The sequence below is a fragment of the Sapajus apella genome, unplaced genomic scaffold (assembly GCF_009761245.1).
Source record: "Sapajus apella isolate SASKATOON/1434 unplaced genomic scaffold, GSC_monkey_1.0 scaffold4, whole genome shotgun sequence".
NCBI classification, from domain to species: Eukaryota; Metazoa; Chordata; class Mammalia; order Primates; family Cebidae; genus Sapajus; species Sapajus apella.
In genome coordinates, this window is record NW_022436944.1 from 24,915,844 (window position 1) to 24,936,346 (window position 20,503).

General features: G+C 40.0%; 1 protein-coding gene and 1 pseudogene across 13 annotated transcripts in view; both read left to right on the plus strand.

Moving 5' to 3' along the window:
- The window catches only part of TFDP2 (transcription factor Dp-2), a 176,063-nt gene that overhangs the window by 37,389 nt on the left and 118,171 nt on the right, over positions 1-20,503 (plus strand). For 8 of the 13 annotated variants that reach the window (XM_032264649.1, XM_032264685.1, XM_032264640.1 and 5 more), the window contains exons 2-3: positions 4,838-4,940; positions 13,475-13,541. Coding sequence is in view for 2 of the 13 variants with exons in the window: in XM_032264603.1 (XP_032120494.1) it covers positions 4,926-4,940; positions 13,475-13,541 (82 nt within the window). In the remaining 11 variants the exon portion in view is untranslated. Of the gene's footprint in view, positions 1-4,837; positions 4,941-7,867; positions 7,887-9,826; positions 9,844-10,996; positions 11,075-13,474; positions 13,542-20,503 lie in introns of those variants that run through there. The other 5 variants (XM_032264655.1, XM_032264667.1, XM_032264661.1 and 2 more) reach the window with 5 other exon arrangements.
- On the plus strand, positions 15,892-16,788 carry LOC116537595 (annotated as a pseudogene).

Sequence of the window (20,503 nt, forward strand, 5' to 3'; positions counted from 1 at the left end):
ATGACTTTTTCTTTGAGACAGAGTTTTGCGCTTGTCGCTAGGCTGGAGTGCAATGGCATGATCTTGGCTCACTGCAACCTCTGCCTCCTGGGTTCAAGCGATTCTCCTGCCTCAGCCTCCCGGGTAGCTGGGATTACAGATGCCCGCCACCATGCCTGGTTAATTTTTTGTATTTTTAGTAGAGACAGGGTTTCACCATGTTGGCCTAGCTGGTCCCGAACTCCTGACCTCAGGTGATCCACCACCTCGGCTTCCCAAAGTGCTGGGATTACAGCAGGTATGGGTCACCGTGCCTGCCTGTGTTCTATTATAACTTTTAAAAAATTAATGAATACAAATAAATGCTAGTTCCAGAACACTTTTTGTTCAAGATAGAAAAATGATATTCAAAACACTGTGTAGCTGGCTGGGCACGGTGGCTCATGCCTGTAATCCCAGCACTTTGGGAGGCCGAGGTGGACTGATCACCTGAGGTCAGGAGTTCGAGACCAGCCTGACCAACATGGGGAAACCCCATCTCTACTAAAAATACAAAATTAGACAGGCATGGTGGCACATGCCTGTAATCCCAGCTACTTGGGGGCCTAAGGCAGGAGAATCCCTTGAACCCAGGAGGCAGAGGTTTCAGTGAGCCAAGATAGTGCCATTGCACTCCAGCCTGGGCACCAAGAGCGAAACTCCATCTTAAAAAACAAATGAACAAACAAAAAAAAGACAATGTAGCTTTCGCCAGGCGCGGTGGTTCACGCCTGTAATCCCTGCACTTTGGGAGGCCAAGTTGGGCAGATCACTTGAGATCAGGAGTTCGAGACCAGCTCTGGCCAACATGGTGAAACCCCGTGTCTACTAAAAATACAAAAATTAGATGGGCATGGTGGCACACACCTGTAGTCTCAGCTACTTGGGAGACTGAGGTGGGAGAATCACTTGAATCCTGGAGCCGGAGGTTTCAGTGAGCTGAGATTGCAACACTGCACTCCAGCCTGTGTGACAGAGTGAGATTCCGTCTCAAAAGAAAATAAGAAATGTAGCTTACTGACATTTCAGATGTGTGATGTGTTAAATGTTTGCATGGCTTTTCATTTTCTGCTGCCAAGTCATATTGAACAGGATTATCATACATTTTTAAAGGATGAAAATAAATAAAATACCGATTCTATAATTCATTTAACAAATATTTCTTGAGCTTCAACTGTGTGCTAGCTGTTTGATATGTAAAAGTGAAAAAAATGGGCCGGGTGCGGTGGCTCACGCCTGTAATCCAAGCACTTTGGAGGCCAAGGCGGGCGGATCACCTGAGGTCGGGAGTTCAAGAACAGCCTGACCAACATGGTGAAACCCCGTCTTTAAAAATAAATAAATAAAATTAAAAAAACACTTCTCACATAAGAAGTCTGAGGCAGGACAATCCTTGAACCCGGGAGGCGGAGGTTGCAGTGAGCCAAGATCGCGCCACCGCCCTTGAGCCTGGGCGACAGAGCGAGACTCCATCTCAAGGGGAAAAAAAAAAAAATTCCCAAAAAAAAAAAAAAAAAGAGTGAACAAAATGGATAGGGTTCCTGCCCCGATGGAATTTACACTTTAGTTGGCAGTGACAGACCACAATCTGATTATCACAGGAATAAATATACAATGGTAACCCAGTGTGTACTACTAAAAAGTAGGAGAGCAATAGGTCGATACCCCTGACCCTAGACTGGGTGATATAAAATGGATGGCTTTCCCTGAAGAAGTGACATTTGAGAATAAATCTGAAAGAAGAGGAGCTTGTCAGGTAAAGGTTTCAGGCAGAAGGAACAGCATGTGCAGAGGCCCTTGAGGCAGGAGGAGCACGTTTTTGAAGAACTTACGGAAGCCAGTGGAACTGGATCAGAAAAGAGGTGTGGGAAAGGTGTTTAATAGAGCTGGAGAGGTAGGCAGATACCATACATCAGCATGCTAAACAACATGAAAGGTTTGAGTCATTAAAATGTGATTACCGTCACCTGTTTAGATTATGAAAGCTAAATGTCAGTAGTGGCTAGTGAAATAAATCACAGTACAACAATGTAAAGGAATACTGTGTAGTTGTGAAAAAAGTGAATGAGGAAATTTGCAACTGTCAAGTCAGAATATAGAGACGAATCTCTGAGATTAAAATATTTTATTTGAGAAGAAAATTACAGAACAGGCATGGTGGCTCATCCCTGTAATCCCAGCACTTTGGGAGGCCAAAGTAGGTGGATCACTTGAGGTCAGGAGTTCAAAATCAACCTGGCCAACATGGTGAAATCTCGTCTCTACTAGAAGTACAAAAATTAGCCGTGAATGATGGCGGGCTCTTGTAATCTCGGCTACTCAAGAGGCTGAGGCAGGAGAATCACTTGAACCCAGGAGGCAGAGGTTGTGGTGAGTCAGGATCATGCCACTGCAGTCTAGCTTGGGTGACAGAGCGAGACTGTGTGTCAAAAAAAGAAAAGAAGGGAGGGAGGTAGGGAAGGAAGGGAAGGAGGGAGTGAGGGAAGGAAGGGAGGGAAGGAAGAAAGGAAGGGGAGGAAGGGAAGGAAGGAAAGAAAGAAAAAAAATGCAATTTGGGGAATATACAGACTGTGTGGTCTTGGGTATGTCTGAAGAACAAAATGGTTAGAGGTTTTATAAAAAAGGGAAACGTTATATATTACTCTCAAGGAAGTTCATTGGCACTAAGAAGGTTTTGGGAAGCTGGCAAGCTCTGATTGGTGTATAACCAACTTTCATACAACCTACTCAAAAAATAAAAGTTCAATTTAATAATGAAATTTTTAAAAACAGAATTGAAAAGGAGAAGAATTCTATATATCATATGTATATGTCCTATATGAGATTTTTGGAGGATTGTTTCAGTATAGTAAGTTATCATTTTCTCTTAATTTATTGTAATAATAATTACATATCATTTTTTATATCTTGAGAATATACGTATTAGACATATTTTGTAAAGTATTATAGTTAAGAACACTTTTGCTGGTGTGAGATCCTGGGTTTATATTCTGACACTGTAATTTGTACAGTTAGTTAACTGGGCAAATTGCTTGAACTCTCTAAAACTGTTTTGTCATCTGTAAAATGAAAATAACAATATCTGATAGAGTTATGTTATGAATAATATGATATACATGTGAAGCACTTGTGAGAATGCCTAGATATGCTGTTCACCTGGGAAAAAGTTACATGTTGTCCCTTTCTATGAAAATAGCTTCTAACTAATACCACATCTCAAAAGTTTGAATACACAGAAAGAATACTGAAGGGAGTTATGCCAGTAAGTTATGGTAGTTGCTTCTGACAGGATTATGGCTGGTATTTATTTCCTGGTTTTTGTTTTGTGTATTTTCTAAACTTCGAATTATGAGCATGGATTTAAAATTAGTAACATCTCCCATTTAAATATGCTACCTTTCATATTAATTTTTAGTAGAAACTGTTTTGGCAGTGTTAGAAAGTCTACTAACCCTGATTCAATTATGTTACTGCTTGATTCTACAAATTTACCCATAACTGTTTTTGCCTTCTTTCCTGTATTTTGATTAATTTTAAAAGGCTTTGTGGCTGGAGCTGCTAAATTGTGATTGGAATGGGAAAGGGCTTGCATTTTGAGACCATCTGTGGGAGTTGCATTGTCTAAAACTGACAAGAGATCATGGCAGATGGTGAGGTCAAAAGATTGACTTTTTGAGCTTGACATAATGTGTTCATGAAGCTGGAAGAAGAAATCCAGCTTATTTTTTTAACTAACAGAAGAGCTTGGTGGCAGGAAGAAGTGTGCAATTGTTGAGTCCGGATAAAACAGAATACACACAAGACTGGTTTATCTCTAAGAATCATCAGTTCTGCCAAAGATGGCAACTTCTTGAGCCTTTCTGTGCCAGGTTTATTTAATTTCTAGACACTTTTGAAGGTTTAAGTTATATAATGCAAATCATTTATAGATTAAAATACAGAAATTTTAAAACTATTTAGAAATACGTATTTTTAAATTAAAATCCTATAAAGTATCACTCAAAGCCAATACAGTATACTTAATTTATAATTGAATGAAGGTCTCTATCACAATCCCATTTGTTTTTATAATGTCTATCTTAATGTAATTTTATTTCTTTAAAATTACATTTGAACATTTGGTGATTACAGTCTTTCTCATCTACTAGGCTGTCCTCATTGACTGAGTTGGTGCCGTGACTGTTCAGTATTTGCTGGATGAGTAATGAATGAATGAAGTTATTGCTTACTCTTGTTAATTTTAGGATAATTTTTCTTAACCACAATTAAACAAGTTTTTTTTTTTTTTTCCTGTTTTGAAATTGGGTTTGTGTTATGGTGTTTCTCGCTTCTACCATTTGGGAATTACCTATTATTTATTTTAGAGAAAGAAGCCTTAATTTGTCATGATAAATCAATGAAGAGATTTTTTTTATTCTCCTCTAACATTGAATACTTCGCTTGTACTAGGCAGTGTCTTAGTAATTTTACATGTATTGACTCACTTAAGTGGCCAAGCTGGTCTTGAACTCCTGACCTCGTGAGTCACTGCGCCCGGCCCTGTCAGTGGATTTTCTAAAGCAGCATAGCATAATACCGTTTCAAAGCCCGGGCTCCATTGCTTTTGAACTAAGTTGACTTGGCCAAATTACTTAACCTCTCTAAGCCCTAGTTTTTATCTGGAAAATGGGGATTAAGATGGTACAGACCTCATAGTGTTGTTGTGAAGATTAATTTAGACAGTTCACATAGATAACAATGTATGTCACATAGTAAATATGACATAAATGTTGCCTATTATTATTGTTACATTACTATTCTCTCTGTTTTCCTTTAACAGGTTGTTCTTTTAAAGAATTACTGAAGACAAAGTAATGGCTTCTTTTTTTTAATGGCTTTGCAGAATCTTAAATAGAATACAGTTTGACATGACGGCAAAAAATGTAAGTATTTGTAAATTTTTTAATGTGACTATTTTTTAAAGTGAACTGTGCTTTTTCCTACATATTTTCTCACTATTTCGGTTAATCAGATTTAATGTACTAGCATGGATTTATAATTGTATTTGTTTATGCAGAATATAAACTTTAATGCTATTGAATACAGTGTCCTAAGGGACATGGTAGCATTCTTGTAAATTGGCACCAAGTTATTCCTCAACAGCTGCAAATTGCTGTCTTCAGAAAGTTTCCCACTCCTCTCTTCTCTTTTGGATATTGTAATAAATTTGTTTTCGTACTTGCCAAAGGATTACTTGACCTTTTTGAGCAAATCACTGTTTTATTTGGCTTAATTTTTTAATTTTAATTTTTTGGTTACTCATGGAAATGTGTATGCTCAGATACTGTTTGAAAGTGGCTTGCTGCCTTCCATGAGATGGTTCCTGAAGTAACATTAGATTTTAGATGTTTTGGAGAAGTTACTCAAGTTTTTCCTTCTACTTGAGGCTATCATTTCTGAATGTGCCTCCCTTCAAGTTATATGTCACTCTTTATTTTTTTTATTTATTTATTCGTCACTCTTTTTTTTTTTTTTTGAGATGGAGTTTCGCTCTTGTTACCCAGGCTGGAGTGCAATGGCGCGATCTCGGCTCACCGCAACCTCCGCCTCATGGGTTCAGGCAATTCTCCTGCTTCAACCTCCTGAGTAGCTGGGATTACAGGCATGCGCCACCATGCCCAGCTAATTTTTTGTAGTTTTAGTAGAGACGGGGTTTCACCGTGTTGACCAGGATGGTCTCGATCTGTTGACCTCGTGATCCACCCGCCTCGGCCTCCCAAAGTGCTGGGATTACAGGCTTGAGCCACCGCGCCCGGCTCGTCACTCTTTATTAATGAGTTTGTTTCCAGTTATGGTAAAGAATTGTGCCCTAAAAGAAACCGTATAACATATTGGGAAAATATTTATAAATTGCTTTACTGTTCCTGTGTTATGTGTATTGAAGTATAATTGCTTTACTCTTCCTATGTTATAATGTAGGAATCTTTGGGAATTAAACAAAAGGGAAATTTATTATAAAGATACAGGGATGTCTCAAGGAATTTAAGAGTGGGGATTTTGTAGGCCCTCATAAAGATCCAAGCCCAGAAACTAGAAATTTGGCAGGCATTGAAGCAGTATTTGGTTTTCATTTCTCATCTCTCTCAGCTTATTACTGTGTACCTGCTTCATTTCTCCCACTGTCTGTCTCTGGAAATCATTTTTCTCAGTTCCCCAGCCAGGATGGTAGAACATGGCCCCACTTAGCATCTCCATCTACATGTTAGAGGACCCGCCTGTTCAAACAGAGGTGTGAAGAAAGGGAGGGAGGCAGCCTGATGCATCCTGCCTGCCAGCCAGCTCCAATGTCAGACTCCTTAGGAGGGGCCTCTGGAACAGTTGAAGTCTGATGTCTACTAGTGCTTTAATTAGTTGTGACGGGAAGAAGCAAGTGTCGTATAAAATGGCTGCTCAGGGCCCTGCACAGTGTGTGAGGAGAGATGATAAAGGGCTTCTTGTGAGTCAGGCGATAGTTCTGAATATTGGCCGTTAGCCAGCCGAACAATAGCATTAACAAACTCCTACTACATTATGTCTGTTTGCTTATTTTGGGTTATAATTCAGAACATTACTTTTAACATGCAGATACAGATTTTGCTTCATTATTGCTTAGGGACCATCGTCAGGATTTATTGAGTTAGTAGGATATGAGGCCAGGAAAGAAGTTAGCTTTCTCAGTATTTGACTTACGTAACTGGGTAAATGACTGTGCTGTTTAATGAGAACCCTTTGAGAGGTATAGGATGTTGTGATGAGCCAGGCATGGTGGCTCAAGCCTGTAATCCCAGCACTTTGGGAGGCCGAGGCGGGTGGATCACGAGGTCAAGAGATCGAGACTATGCTGGTCAACATGGTAAAACCCCGTCTCTACTAAAAATACAAAAAATCAGCTGGGCATAGTGGCGCGTGCCTGTAATCCCAGCTACTCAGGAGGCTGTGGCAGGAGAATTGCCTGAACCCAGGAGGCAGAGGTTGCGGTGAGCCGAGATCGCACCATTGCTCTCCAGCCTGGGTAACGAGCGAAACTCCATCTCAAAAAAAAAAGGATGTCGTGATGAACTTAAACATTGTTTTGGACATATTAAAGTTGAGAAACCCAAAAACTTCCGAGTGGAGATATTGGCTAGGCAATTTGATAAGTGACTGGAACTCAGGGGAAAGCTTAGGAATGGAGGTAGAAACTTTTCGGTCATTTCATATTAAAATTATTATAAAGCAATGAGACTACATAAGATCATATAGGGAGTGCATGGATAGTGAAAATATAAGGACCAAGGTCTGAGCACAGGGATTCTCCAACAAAAAGATGGAAAGCAAGAGAAGCCATAAAGGAGACTCAAAGAATGGGCAAAGACAGGAAGAAAAGAGATATCCTGATGATCTGGAGGCCCAGGTGAAGAAAGCACTTCAAGGAGGAGAGTTAATCAGTTGTGTTACATGTTACTGAGAATTGACTCACAAATACAGAAGAGATTATACATAGGGAAGAGATTGCCTTCTTACAGAGGTATTGCTAAACATATATTCAAATATTTATATTTTAAATTTGTTTCTTATTTTACATTTCTCTTATGATAATAGTTTTTTTGTGAAAAGTTACTTTTGTCTTATCCATGCTATATAAGGTTTCTTATGGCTGCAGATGATCGAAACCTTATCAAAATAGCTTAAGACAAAAAGTGGAATGTATTGACTCATAACTGAAAAGTCTAGAGACTGCTTCAAACACATCTGGATTCAGGGGATCAAACGATGATGTCAGGGGTCTCTCTCTTTCCATCCTTAGGCTCTCCATATGGTGACATAATGGCTTACCTTGGCTTCATAATACTTGTCTCAGAAGAAGAGAGGTAACTTTTGTCTTTTAAAGAGACGAAGTCTGTCTCTGTTGCCTAGGCCGGTCTCAAACCCCTGGCTTCAAGGGATATCCCTGCCTCGGCCTCCCAAAGTGCTGGGATTACAGGCGTGAGCCACTGCACATGGCCCCTTTTAGTATTTATGTTTCAAAATCTATGGGTTTACCTTGCTTAAACACTGTGGAGAAGGAAGTGAGTTACAGTAAGTGGCCAGGCTCTGAGTCATGAGCCCTCTTGTGCTGCCATGGCATGGTTGAGCCTCCAAGATTAACTGTCCTATTAGAACTACATGGAATGTAGGATGGATTATTTTGCAAAAGAAAGAGATGAGGAGCTGGCAACATAGTTATTGTATCTGGAATAAAATTGCTAGCAAATGGTATCTAGTATTCAGTGATATTCTTCTAGACCAAAAATGCATGTGTCTTCTAATCTAAGCAATAATACAGTAAATAATTTGAAGCTGGGCGTGGTGGCTCATGCCTGTAATCCTAGCACTTTGGGAGCCTGAGGCGGGTGGATCACCTGAGGTCAGGAGTTCCTGACCAGCCTGGCTAACATGGTGAAACCCCATCTCTACTAAAAAAGTAAAAAAATTATTTGGGCATGTTGGCATACACCTGTAGTCTAAGCTACTCAGGAGGCTGTGACAGGAGAATTGCTTGAACCCAGGAGGTGGAGGTTGCAGTGAGCAGAGATCATGCCAATGCACTGCAGCCTGGGCAACAAGAGTAAGACTCTGTCTTAAAAAAAAAAAAAAAAAAACAGAATTTGAAATATAATTTTTGAGATTTCTTTTTTTTCCCCACCTTGTCAATGAATCTTTAAGAAAAATACGTAAGCTGTAATGCTCATTATGGAAAAATAGGAAAATACAGATAGAGAAATGAAAAAATAGCTATCCTAGAGAATATCAGCAAAATTTTGCTTAGGAAGATATCTGATATTTACACAAACGTGTGTGCGTATATATATGTGTGTGTGTGTGTGTGTACATATATATATACACACACACACACACACACACACATGCCTTATATATATATATACACACACACATATGTATACATGCATATATGGCAATCAAAATGTATAGACATTGGCCCAGAATGATGGGTCATGCCTGTAATCCCAGCACTTTGGGAGGCTGAGTTGTGCAGATCAGTTGAGGTCAGGAGTTCGAGACCAGCCTGGCCAACACGGCAAAACCTTGTCTCTACTACAAATACAAAAATTAGCTGGGCATGGTGGCAGTGCGCCTGTAATCCTAGCTACTTGGGCTGGAGAGGCTGAGGCAGGGTAATAGCTTGAACCCAGGAGGCGGAGGTTGCAGTGAGCCAAGATTGAGCCACTTCCTTCCAGCCTGGGCGATAGAGACTCCAAAGTGCTGGGTTTACAGACATGAACCACTTGCCTGGCTACTATTTAGTTTAATTTCTGTGATGAATGTCTTTTCTTATCTTGATACCTCTGGAACATCATTTAAGTGTCTTTTTTATTTTGTTTTACTTTATTTTGAGACAGGGTCTTGCCCTCTTACCCAGGCTGGAGTGCAGTGGCGTGATCATGGCTCTCTGCAGCCTCGACTTCCTGGGCTCAAGCTATCCTCCCACCTCAGCCTCTCCAGTAGCGGGACTGCAGGCACCTTGTCTACCTAATTTCTTCTATTTTTTGTAGAGACAGGGCCTCACTATGTTGCCTAAGGCTGGTCTCAAACTCTTGGGCTCAGGCAATCTTCCTGCCTTAGCCTCCCTAGGTGCTGCTATTACAGCTGCTAAAATAGCCTGGCCTACCTAGCTATTTTATGTTATTTATTGTATGGACATTACACTGGTTTCCTAATATTGACCATTAAGTTAAGTCTACTTTTTTCCTTTTTGGAACATTTTTGTCTATTTTTACTCACTCAGTATTTCTACAAGACAAAGTTGTACAAAATTACTGAGTCAAAGTGTGTAAAATTTTTTAGAGCTTTTGATTCATATTGCTAAGACTGAACAAATATATATGCTTGTATATGAGGGTGTCATTTCTTTTAATTTATTTTTAAATCTTTGCCAATTTAATCAGCAAAAAATGTGTGTAATTTATTATATTTCTCTGATTACTAGTGAGGTAAACTAACCTTCTTTGTTTATTGGTTATTTGCATTTCTCTTTTGTAAATGGTCTATGCCAGGGTTTTTAGTGTTGGAAGCCATTGCAATTTGGATGACAACTCACACTTTAAATATTGCCTTGCCATTAACAGATATATTTATGCAATCATTTAACTTGATCCTATGAGCTCTTTAGTTTGTTGTGCACATACATTTTATCATTCCCATCTTGTAGCGACTGTTCCATGATCACCTTGCCTGTGAAAGGTAGAGCTTAACTGAGCACAGATAATCTTACTCTGAACCTTTCCTTTCAGTAATGTTATGTCAGTCAGAAATGTTGCATATCAGTGAAATTACAATATCATTAGTGAATATGATCTGAGTCTTAAATTGAACTTAGATACTTTGAATTTGGTAGACACATAGTGACTGCTTATATAGTACACAACACAGCATTGGAATACACTGATATTTTACCAATATAAGTTATCTTTATATATATATATATATACATATATATATATATATATGTCTTATAACATCATGTTTTATACTTTAAATACAGACAATACAATTTATTTTTTAAAAATTGAGAAAAGAAGAGAGGAATACACAGAAAATTTTCCTCAGGACATGATTAGGCAAAAAATTTAACATGAAATATAAGCTCACTTTTTTCTCTTGTTCATTGAAACATAGGCCCTTTTTAAATAGGTAGAATAAGGAAAGAATGGCTAATATTTTAGGATGCTTTCGTTAGCCAACTTTTTCTACTCTCAAATGATATAGTTTTTTTGAATCTTTATAGTGCTTATGATAGGAGAGATTAATACATATTTCGAAGCTTTAATTAAATCAGTTTTGGATTTATATATATAAGCTTTAAATATAAACACCTCCTCTCCATCTATGAGACTAACATTAGCATACAATGTTGACTCACAGTTGACTTTTATCTTTTTAGAGTACAATCGGTTGGTTATTAAGATGCAGGTGTACAGCTGCTTAAAAATTTTCCACATTCGTTGGCTGTTTTACTCTGCAGAAGTTGGATGTTAAGAGCAGGTGTTTAAGCATAACGGTAACCCAGTAACTGAACTCTCTATGAATATGTGGTTTTAGTTGAGGTTTTTGCCATTCTTGACAAAAAGAAACAGCTATTAGTAGAGCATCTGAATTATCAAATAATGAAATAGCTCTTACATTATGATATTATAAACGATCAAATAATCACTTATGAAAAATATAAACACAGCTTGGTGTGGTGGCTCACATCTGTAATCCCAGCACTTTGGGAGGCCGATACAGATGGAACACTTGAGGTCAGGAGTTCGAGACCAGCCTGACCAACATGGTGAAACCCCTGTCTCTACTGAAGATACAAAATTAGCTGGCATGGTGGTGCATGCCTGTAATTCCAGCTACTTGGGAGGTTGAGGCAGGAGAATTGCTTGAACTTGGGATGCAGAGGTTACAGTGAGCCGAGATTGTGCCATTGCACTCCAGCCTGGGCAAGAAGAATGAAACTCTGTCTGAAAAAAAGAAAAGAAAAATATAAGCAGTCAGTGTTTAAAACAATAAGTGCATAGTTATAAAGTTACAAAGCTTTGTGTGCTTTAAAATTCGTTCAGATTGTTGGAGATCTGATGTACCACACAGTGATGACAATTAATAGTACTGTATTGTGCGCTTGTAATTTACTAAAAGGATAGATCTTAAATTGAATCTTCTCAACACACATACACAATAATAGCTGTATAGAGGTAATGGACATGTCAGCTTGACTGTGGTGATCATTTTACAATGTATACATATATCAAGACATCAAGTTGTACACCTTAAATGTATGCAACTTTTATATATCAATGATATCTCAGTAAAAGGGTTAAAAAATCCTTTCTGTATAGTAGTACCTTGAAAGCTATTTTGAGGGCCAGGTGCGGCAGCTCACACCTATAATCGCAGCGCTTTGAGAAGCCGAGGTGGGCGGATCACTTGAGGTCAGGAGTTCGAGATCAGCCTGGCCAACATGGTGAAACCCCGTCTCTAATAAAAATGCAAAAATTAGCTGAGTGTGGTGACAGGCACCTGTAATCCCAGCTACCTGGGAAGCTGAGGCAGGAGAATCACTTGAACCTGGGAGGCAAGAGGTTGCAGTGAGCCAAGATTGTGCTGTTGCACTCCAGCCTGGGTGACAAGAGGGAAACTCCGTCTAAAAAGAAAAAGCCAAAACACCAACAACAATGAAAACAGTATAGTTTGAGATATCATACCACAAACTTGCAATGTTACAAGTTTGTGTAATGTAACAAAATTGTAATGTTTTAAGATTACAAATCTTCACTGCTTACAAAAATAATAGTAATAATGAAGCCAATTATCAGATGTTTACATTCTGCCAAGTTTTCAAAAGTTGAGGGTTTTTTTTCCCCTCCAGGCTTTGTAATATATTTCTAATATTCTGTTTGATAATACTACCGTATTCAGCTCTGTGATGCCAAGTAGTGTACTGGATATTACCTTAAACGAAATAAACCATCTAAAGCTGATTTCATAAATACTTGTGTGGGTAGTCCCTCAGTGTAATACTGACAGTAACAAATGCTGACACGGAATGAGCAGTATGTACCAAGTACTGTGTTGTATGCTTTACATGAATTATCTCATTTAATCTTTATAACAAACTGAATTGGTAAGTACTGGTATCACCCTCCAAGTTACAGATGAGGAAATTGCATGACTTGACCAAGGCCAAACCCCAAGTAGGCTTGCTGGTCCAGAATATGAACTGAAGCAGTTAGACTTGAGGCCAGTGTATTTTACTTCGGCATTGTGGTATTAATGATCTTTGATTCCTCACATGTCATACTATTGAAAGCAGTTTAGATAGTGATTAAGAATAGTAAAAATTAAGGACAGCAGTGAGGATGGAATTTTGAAATATCTATTGGCAACTTGATGACTGCTAAATTACTTAGTTGCTTTCAAAGAACTGTCAGTAAAATCTGTAAAATATCAGTTCTGCTCAAAAGTAACAGTATTTCATTAATTTTTATCTTAAGCTGGACAATTCATATTCCCCTCACTTTTTTTTTTATTTTTTTTGTTTTTTCCCTCACGTTTTTTTGAGACACGGTCCACTTTGTCACCCAGGCATGATCTCAGCTTACTGAGATCATGAGTGAGCAGGTGTGCAGTGGCATGATCCCAGCTCACTGCAGCACCTCTGCCTCCCAGGGTGAAGCGATCTTCCCATCTCAGCCTCTCAAGTGGTTGGAACTACAGGCAATATTTTTCCCCTTTAAGCAACGTGTCAACATTTCATTTTTAAATACTCCTATGGTTAATATAATTAATTAATTAATTTTACGTGGCTATATATATTTGATACGAATGTCTGGTGGAGGATATAAAATAGCTTATTAATTGATTACATACTACTTAATATTCTATTTTTAACTTTTTAAACTATTTTATTCAGGTTGGTTTGACTTCCACAAATGCCGAAGTAAGAGGATTTATAGATCAGAATCTCAGTCCAACAAAAGGTAAGGGTTATTGAATGAAATTTTTCTGAATTAAGCTAATTTTATTGCATTTGTTTTATAAAATATGTAGCTACATGTATTACTTTATGTATAATAATTTTATAATATTAGCACTTTGTTCCATGCCAAATAACTTGTGTTGTGTGAAAGTCATTTACCTCTGAGAGATGGAGGGTTTTCCTGTGTGAGTTTTCTTTTTCCTGAGAGATCTCTAAGATCCTTTAACAATGATCTTATTATAATGGAAACTATTCAGACTACTGTTTTCTTGATTTTCTTGTTTGAGAGTCCTACTTTCAAGTGGTTTAACTTGTAACAAAGCACAGTAGAGAAAAAAATATATATATGTTTTCTATATTGTGTGTATTTATATTTTCTTTGACTAATATGTGGCTTACTGGAGGAATGCTTATATCAGAAATCTGGACCACTGGCTTGGTGCAGTGGCTCACACCTGTAATCCCATCACTTTGGAAGGCCAAGCTTAAGGATTGCTTAAGCCCAGGAGTTTGAGACCAGTCTGGGTAACATAGTCAGATGAGACATTGTCTACAAAAAATTAGCGGGACATGATGGTATGTGCCTGTGATCCCAGCTACTCAGGAGGCCAGCGTAGGAGGACTGCTTGAGCTTGGAAAGTTGAGGCTGCAGTGAGCCATGATCATGCCACTGCACTCTAGCCTGGGTGACAGAATGAGACCCTATCTCAAAAAAAAAAAAAAAATTCTGGTCTACCAGTACAATAATTTATATAGGAACCAGCAGTATCTTTCAATATGTCTCTTTGAACAGTACCTTGTGGTATGTAGAGATACATGCTAAAAGGTTTACGGATGAAATGATATGTCTGGAATTGGCTTCAAAATATCCACTGGGGAAATAGGATAAAGTGGGTGATATTATAGATAAAACGATATTGTCTAAAGTTGATTATTTGTTTAAGCTAGGTAATATCTCTGTGGGGTTTCATATGACTTTTCTTTCTCTTTTCTTTTGTGTATATTTGAAAATTTCCATTATAAACAGTAGGAACAACATGTATGCTATTACAATACAAATAGCTATGAGGGAAACGTCAACTTCCTCAAAGGGTTTATGTCTCAGGTGAGAGATGTACTCTAGAGCAGGGGTCCCCAATCCCCAGGCCATGGGTTATTTTTTTCAGTTATCACTGTTCTATTAATCCTAGCCAATGATTTTTTTTCAGACATTGCATTTTTCAGTTCTAGAATTTCCATTGGGTTCTCTACGGCTTTTATTTTTCTACCGAGTAGAGAGGGTGAAAGCACAAATACAAGAGCATTGACAAAGAAAACGTAGAATGTTAGAGCAGCACTGAACTCAGTTGAGGTTAAATTTAAAGATCTTAATCCAGGAGGTTAACTACTTTTGTTCAGCAGCACTAATAAGTAAGACAGGGGCCAGGTGTGGTGGCTTATGCCTGTAGTCCCATTACTTTGGGAGGCTGAGGCAGGTGGATCACCTGAGATCTGGAGTTTGAGACCAGCCTGGCCAACATGGTGAAACCCCTTCTCTACTAAAAATACAAAAATTTAACTGGGCATGATGGTGCATGGCTGTAATCTCAGCTACTCGGGAGGCTGAGGCAGGAGAATTGCTTGAACCCGGGTAGGGGCGGAGATTGCAGCGAGCCAAGATTGTGTCATTGTACTCCAGCCTGGCCAACAAGATTGAAACTCCATCCCAAAAGAAAAAAGAGCAGGAGATCTGGTCTGGTACAGTGGCTCACACTTGTGATCCCAGCACCCTGGGAGGCAGAGGTGGAAGGATTGCCTGAGTCCAGGAGTTTGGGGCTGCAGTGAGCTATAATTGCACAACTGCCTTCTGGCCTGGGTGATAGACCATGACCCTGTCTCAAAAAAAAGGTTGGGCGCATTGGCTCACACCTATATTTCCAGCACTTTGGGAGGCCAAGGCATGTGGATCTCTTGAGCCTAGGAGTTCAAGACCCCAGGCTCGCCAACATGGTGAAACCCTGTATCTACAAAAGATACAGAAATTAGCCAGGCGCACACTTGTAATCCCAGCTTCTCAGGAGGCAGAGACACAAGAATCGCCTGAACCCGGGAGGTGGAGGTTGCAGTGAGTCAGGATTGCACCACTGTACTCCAACCTGGGTGATAGAGTAAGACTCTGTCTCAAAAATGAAAAAAAAAAAAAAGAGAGAGAGCTGGAATGCTCCAGGGTTGGGATACATCCAGCCAGTGCTACAGAAGGGAAAGTAGTGTAGATGTGAAACACATATAAAGAAAGATGGGCTGACTGAGAAGGAGAACGCATGAAGCCCAGGCAGTTGTGGAAAGGTGACAGGGCTGGAGGACACACCTAAACATGGAATCTCAATGCTGGGCAGCCAGGGCCAAATCCACATCCCCCCAACATTGGGTACCCTGGAGGTTCCAGTCTTGCCCGTCTACCACCTATCAATCCACCTTTTCCCCCAGGCTGCTTCTGCAGGAGCTTCCCAGGGCAATCCAGCTTTCCCCCTAGGTGGGCCCCCTCATCCTGTGCCACAGCCAGGGTATCCAGAATGCCAACCCTCGGGTCCCTACCCTCCTTCGTACCCACCGCCTGCCCCTGGAATGCCTCCTTAGAATCCCTTGGCCCCTGGCATGGTTGGTCCAGGAGTGATAGTGGACAAGAAGATGTAGAAGAAAATGAAGAAAGCTCATAAAAACATGCACCAGCACCACAAGCATGGCAGGCATTCCTTCTCCTCTTCCTCCTCCTCTTCCAGCAGTGACTCTGACTGGATCCAGGCCCTGGACCCTTCCCTCAGGTCTCACCGGTTCTGCTCTCCTATCAAGCTTCAGATGCCCTGTTGTTTTGGGGGAAAGTAGCTCTTGAGCTCCCCACCCTTACCACCACCTGAGCCTCACCCTGCTGTTCAGCCCTGAGTGCCTAGGGAAAATGGGAAGATGATTGCCATGGCATGGCCACTTTCTTGCTGTTTGGATAGATTATATAGATAATGAGTTTAGCAGGAGAGCTATTTTTTGAAGATGATGAACTAAGTGTTGAAGATAAGTTTGAGATCTGTAAAATGTGATTTTTTTGCTTCCTCTTATAATACTTGTGATTGGGGGGATTTGTGGAAACTTGATTATGATGAAAAACCTCAATTTTTTTTTTGTAATGTTGGCATACTTGGGGAATTCAGTGGCAAATACATTCCCCAGCAGGCCTTTTGTTGGTTGCACTAACTGCAAGGTTGCTGAGAAGTAGAGTCTGTTTGGTCAATGAGCTTTGACTGCCATTTTGGAACCTCACCTTTCCTTTTTAGCCCAATATGCTGTGTCAGGTCCTAGTCTCGTTTTCCAGCTCTCAGTCCAGATAAAGCTATTTATCCCGGTTAAAAAAAAAAAAAAAGGAGGGGGAAGGGAGAGAGGGAGGGAGGGAGAGAGAGAGAGAGAGAGAGAGAGAGAGAGAGAGAGATATGGCATTGTATGTGGCAAGAAATGAGACCTGAGAGGTAGGCCACATTCTTTCATTGCTTCAGGAAATATTTATTAGATAGTACTTACTTACTATGTGCCAGGCATTTTTCTGAGTGCTAAGGATAAATAAGGAATAGAACAAAGTCCCTTCCCTCATGGAGCTTACATTCTGGTGAGGAAGATAGATTACAAACATATACACATAAAATACTGATTATGTGAAAAAAAATCTATTTATCAGGTTATAGGACTAAGGATGAAATAGCAAGGAGATTCAGATCTAGACAGGGCGCGTCAACAGAGGAATGCACTGAGGAAGTAGCAGTGTAGCAGAGGTGGTGACTATACAGTAGAGACCTAGATAATAAAGTTATCTAGTCATAATATTAGTCATAATCTATAATGAGACCGAGACTTAATGAGTAAAGAAGTATGTAAAATAGGCAGTATACAGTGGCTCGTGCCTGTAATCCCAACACTTTGGGAGGCCAAGGTGGGTGGATTGCTTGAGCTCAGCAGTTCTAGACCAGCCTGGGCAACATGGCAAAACCCCACCTCTACAAAAAATACAAAAAAATTAGCTGATGTGATGGCATGCACCTGTAGTCCCAGCTTCTCTGGAGGCTGAGGCAGGAGGATCACTTGAGCCTAGAAGGTGGAGGTTGCAGTGAGCTGAGATCATGCCACTGAACTCCAGCCTAACTGACAGAGTGAGGCCCTGTCTCAAAAAAAAGAAAAGTGTGTAAAATAGTAAGAAATGCAGTCACTTGCTGCATAATGATGTTTCAGTAATAATGGATGGCTACCCAGCAGTGGTCCCATAAGATAATGGTGTGTTTTTACTGTACCTTTTCTGTGTTTAGCTATGTTTAGATACACAAAAACTTACCATATGTTGGCTTTACAGTTGCCTACAGTATTCAGTACAGTAACATGCTGTCCACATTTAGGTTTGTGTAAGTATACTCCATGATGTTTGTACAACAATGAAATCACCTAACAATGCATTTCTCAGAACTTACCCCGTTGTTAACTGACACATGACTACGTATATTAGTCTATGCACCAGCTCTCTGGCACAGAACTCTTGCAACCCTTGTAATTTCCTGAATGATAGGGGTGCTAGGAGAATCATTTCTTATATTATTTGATCAACACCCTGATTCCTGAGACAGAGTTCCTAATACCCTTGTAGATGGGAGTACTAGGAGAACCTTTTGTTGTAATATTTGGTTTTTGACCCCAGTTCCTGACACAGAACTCCTAAGACCTTTGTAATTTCCTGAATGACAGGAGCATCTGATACAGAGCTCCTAAATCCCTCAGAATTTCCTGGGTAATTAGGCATGACTTTTGTACAAATGAGGTGACTCTTGGTGGGCTCTTGGATTGGGGTTAGTCACCAGAAAGATAAAGCCACAATTGTAACCTTGAAGCTTTCAGCCCTACCCCCTATTCACTGGAGATGGGAGAAGGGCTGGAAATTGAGTTAATAATTAATCATACCTCTGTGATAAAGCCTTCATAAAAATCCCTAAGCTGTAAAGTTTGGAGAGCTTCCAGGTTGGTGCACACATCCATGTGTCAGGAGGGTGGCGCACTCCAAATCTGGGGACAGAAGCTTCTGAGCTTGGGGCCTTCCACACCTTCCTTTATGTATATCTTCTTCTGACTGTTCATCCTGTTCATCTATGTCCTTTGTTATATCCTTTTAAAATTAACTGATAAACGTAAGTAAAGTGTTTCCCTTTTGCTAGGGTTCTGTGAGCCGCTCTAGCAAATTAATTGAACCTGAGTAGGGAGTTGGGGGAACTCCAACTGGTTGGTCAAAAGCACAGGTCACAGCCCTGGGCTTGGAACTGGCATGTAAAGTACGGGACAGTATTGTGGCTCTGAGCCCTTAACCAGTGGGATCTGATGTGATCTTTTGGTAGTGTCAGATTGATTGCTTGCAGTGGGGAGAAATCCCCACACATTTTGGTGACCAGAGGCAAAGTGTTTTGTGTTAAATGATGTACAAAGAGTTGGAAAAACACTTTGGTTTTCTCCTGTCCTTAATAAAGTAGATACCATCAGAAAGAGAATGCTGGAAGCAGAATGTAAACGAAACTAGAAGAGCAGGTTATCCTGAAGAGCCAGCAGCAGTAGGTTCTCAGAAGTTACCACCAAATTCAGGTGAAAAAGAACAAGGGTAGAAGATAGTGGCAGAAGGGAAGGAAAAGAAATGATAAACATGAGGCTAGGTGCGGTGGCTCACTCCTGTGATCCCAGCACTTTGGGAGGCTGAGGCGGGTGGACTACCTGAGGTCGGGAGTTCGAGACCAGCCCGACCAACATGGAGTAACCCCATTTCTACTAAAAATACAGAAAATTAGCTGGACATGGTGGCACATGCCTGTAATCCCAGCTACTTGGGAGGCTGAGGCAGGAGAATCGCTTCAACCTGGGAGGTGGAGGTTGCAGTAAGCTGAAATCATGCCATGTACTCCAGCCTGGGCAACAACAACAAAACTCTGTCTCAAAAAATAAAAAAAAAAAGGGAAAAAAACCCATGAATAATATTTTAAAAGTAGATTTGGTGACTGAGGTTTGGTGTAGAGGGAAGGTACTAATCAAGGTAGATTGCTGGGATCACAGGCTGATTGACTGAGTAGAAAATGGGTAGAGATTATTGTTCTTTGTTTTACCAGTAGAACCCTTTTCCCAAGTAAAATCTTACGTGGAATCCACATATATCAGCTAGACAAAATGAGGCTAATCTGGGTAGAGGACTTGGAGCTCCCTGAGGTTATTAGCAATACTTTAAATGGGAAGTAGGACAAGAGGCATTATTATATGCACATACACCGAAGGGTTCTTTTTTAAGATTTAACTGTTTTCATCTTCCCCTGTCCTTGCCCTCAGATACAGACAGCTGGCAGGGGAAATTTTTGTTAATTTTCCTTCTTAATAAAAGAAATAAATGCTCATTTAAAAATACAAAGAAAAATGAGAAAAATACAAAATCTAGTTCAAATACACAAGAGTAAAACATTTTCTTTTATTATTTTTTATGTGCAACTTAAAGAATACAGTCATAATCATATTTATTTATTCCTTTTTTTCTTTTTTTGTTTTTGAGACGGAGTCTCGCTCTGTCACCAGGCTGGAGTGCAGTGGTGCAGATCTTCCGACTCCCTGGTTCAAGCAATTCTCCTGTCTCAGCCTCCCGAGTAGCTGGGATTACAGGCACATGCCACCATGCCCAGCTAATTTTTGTATTTTTCGTAGAGATGGGCCTTCACCGTGTAGTAGGATGGTCTTGATCTGACTTCGTGAATCCCCCTACCTCGGCCTCCCAAAGTGCTGGGATTACAGGCGTGAGCCACCATGCCCATTCCTAATATTTTAAAGTCTTGTTTAAAAAGTTTTTAAATTTTTTGTGGGTACACAATAGATGTGTGTGTGTATATCTCTATATATTAATGGAGTACTTGAGTTATTTTGATATAGGTATACTTTATC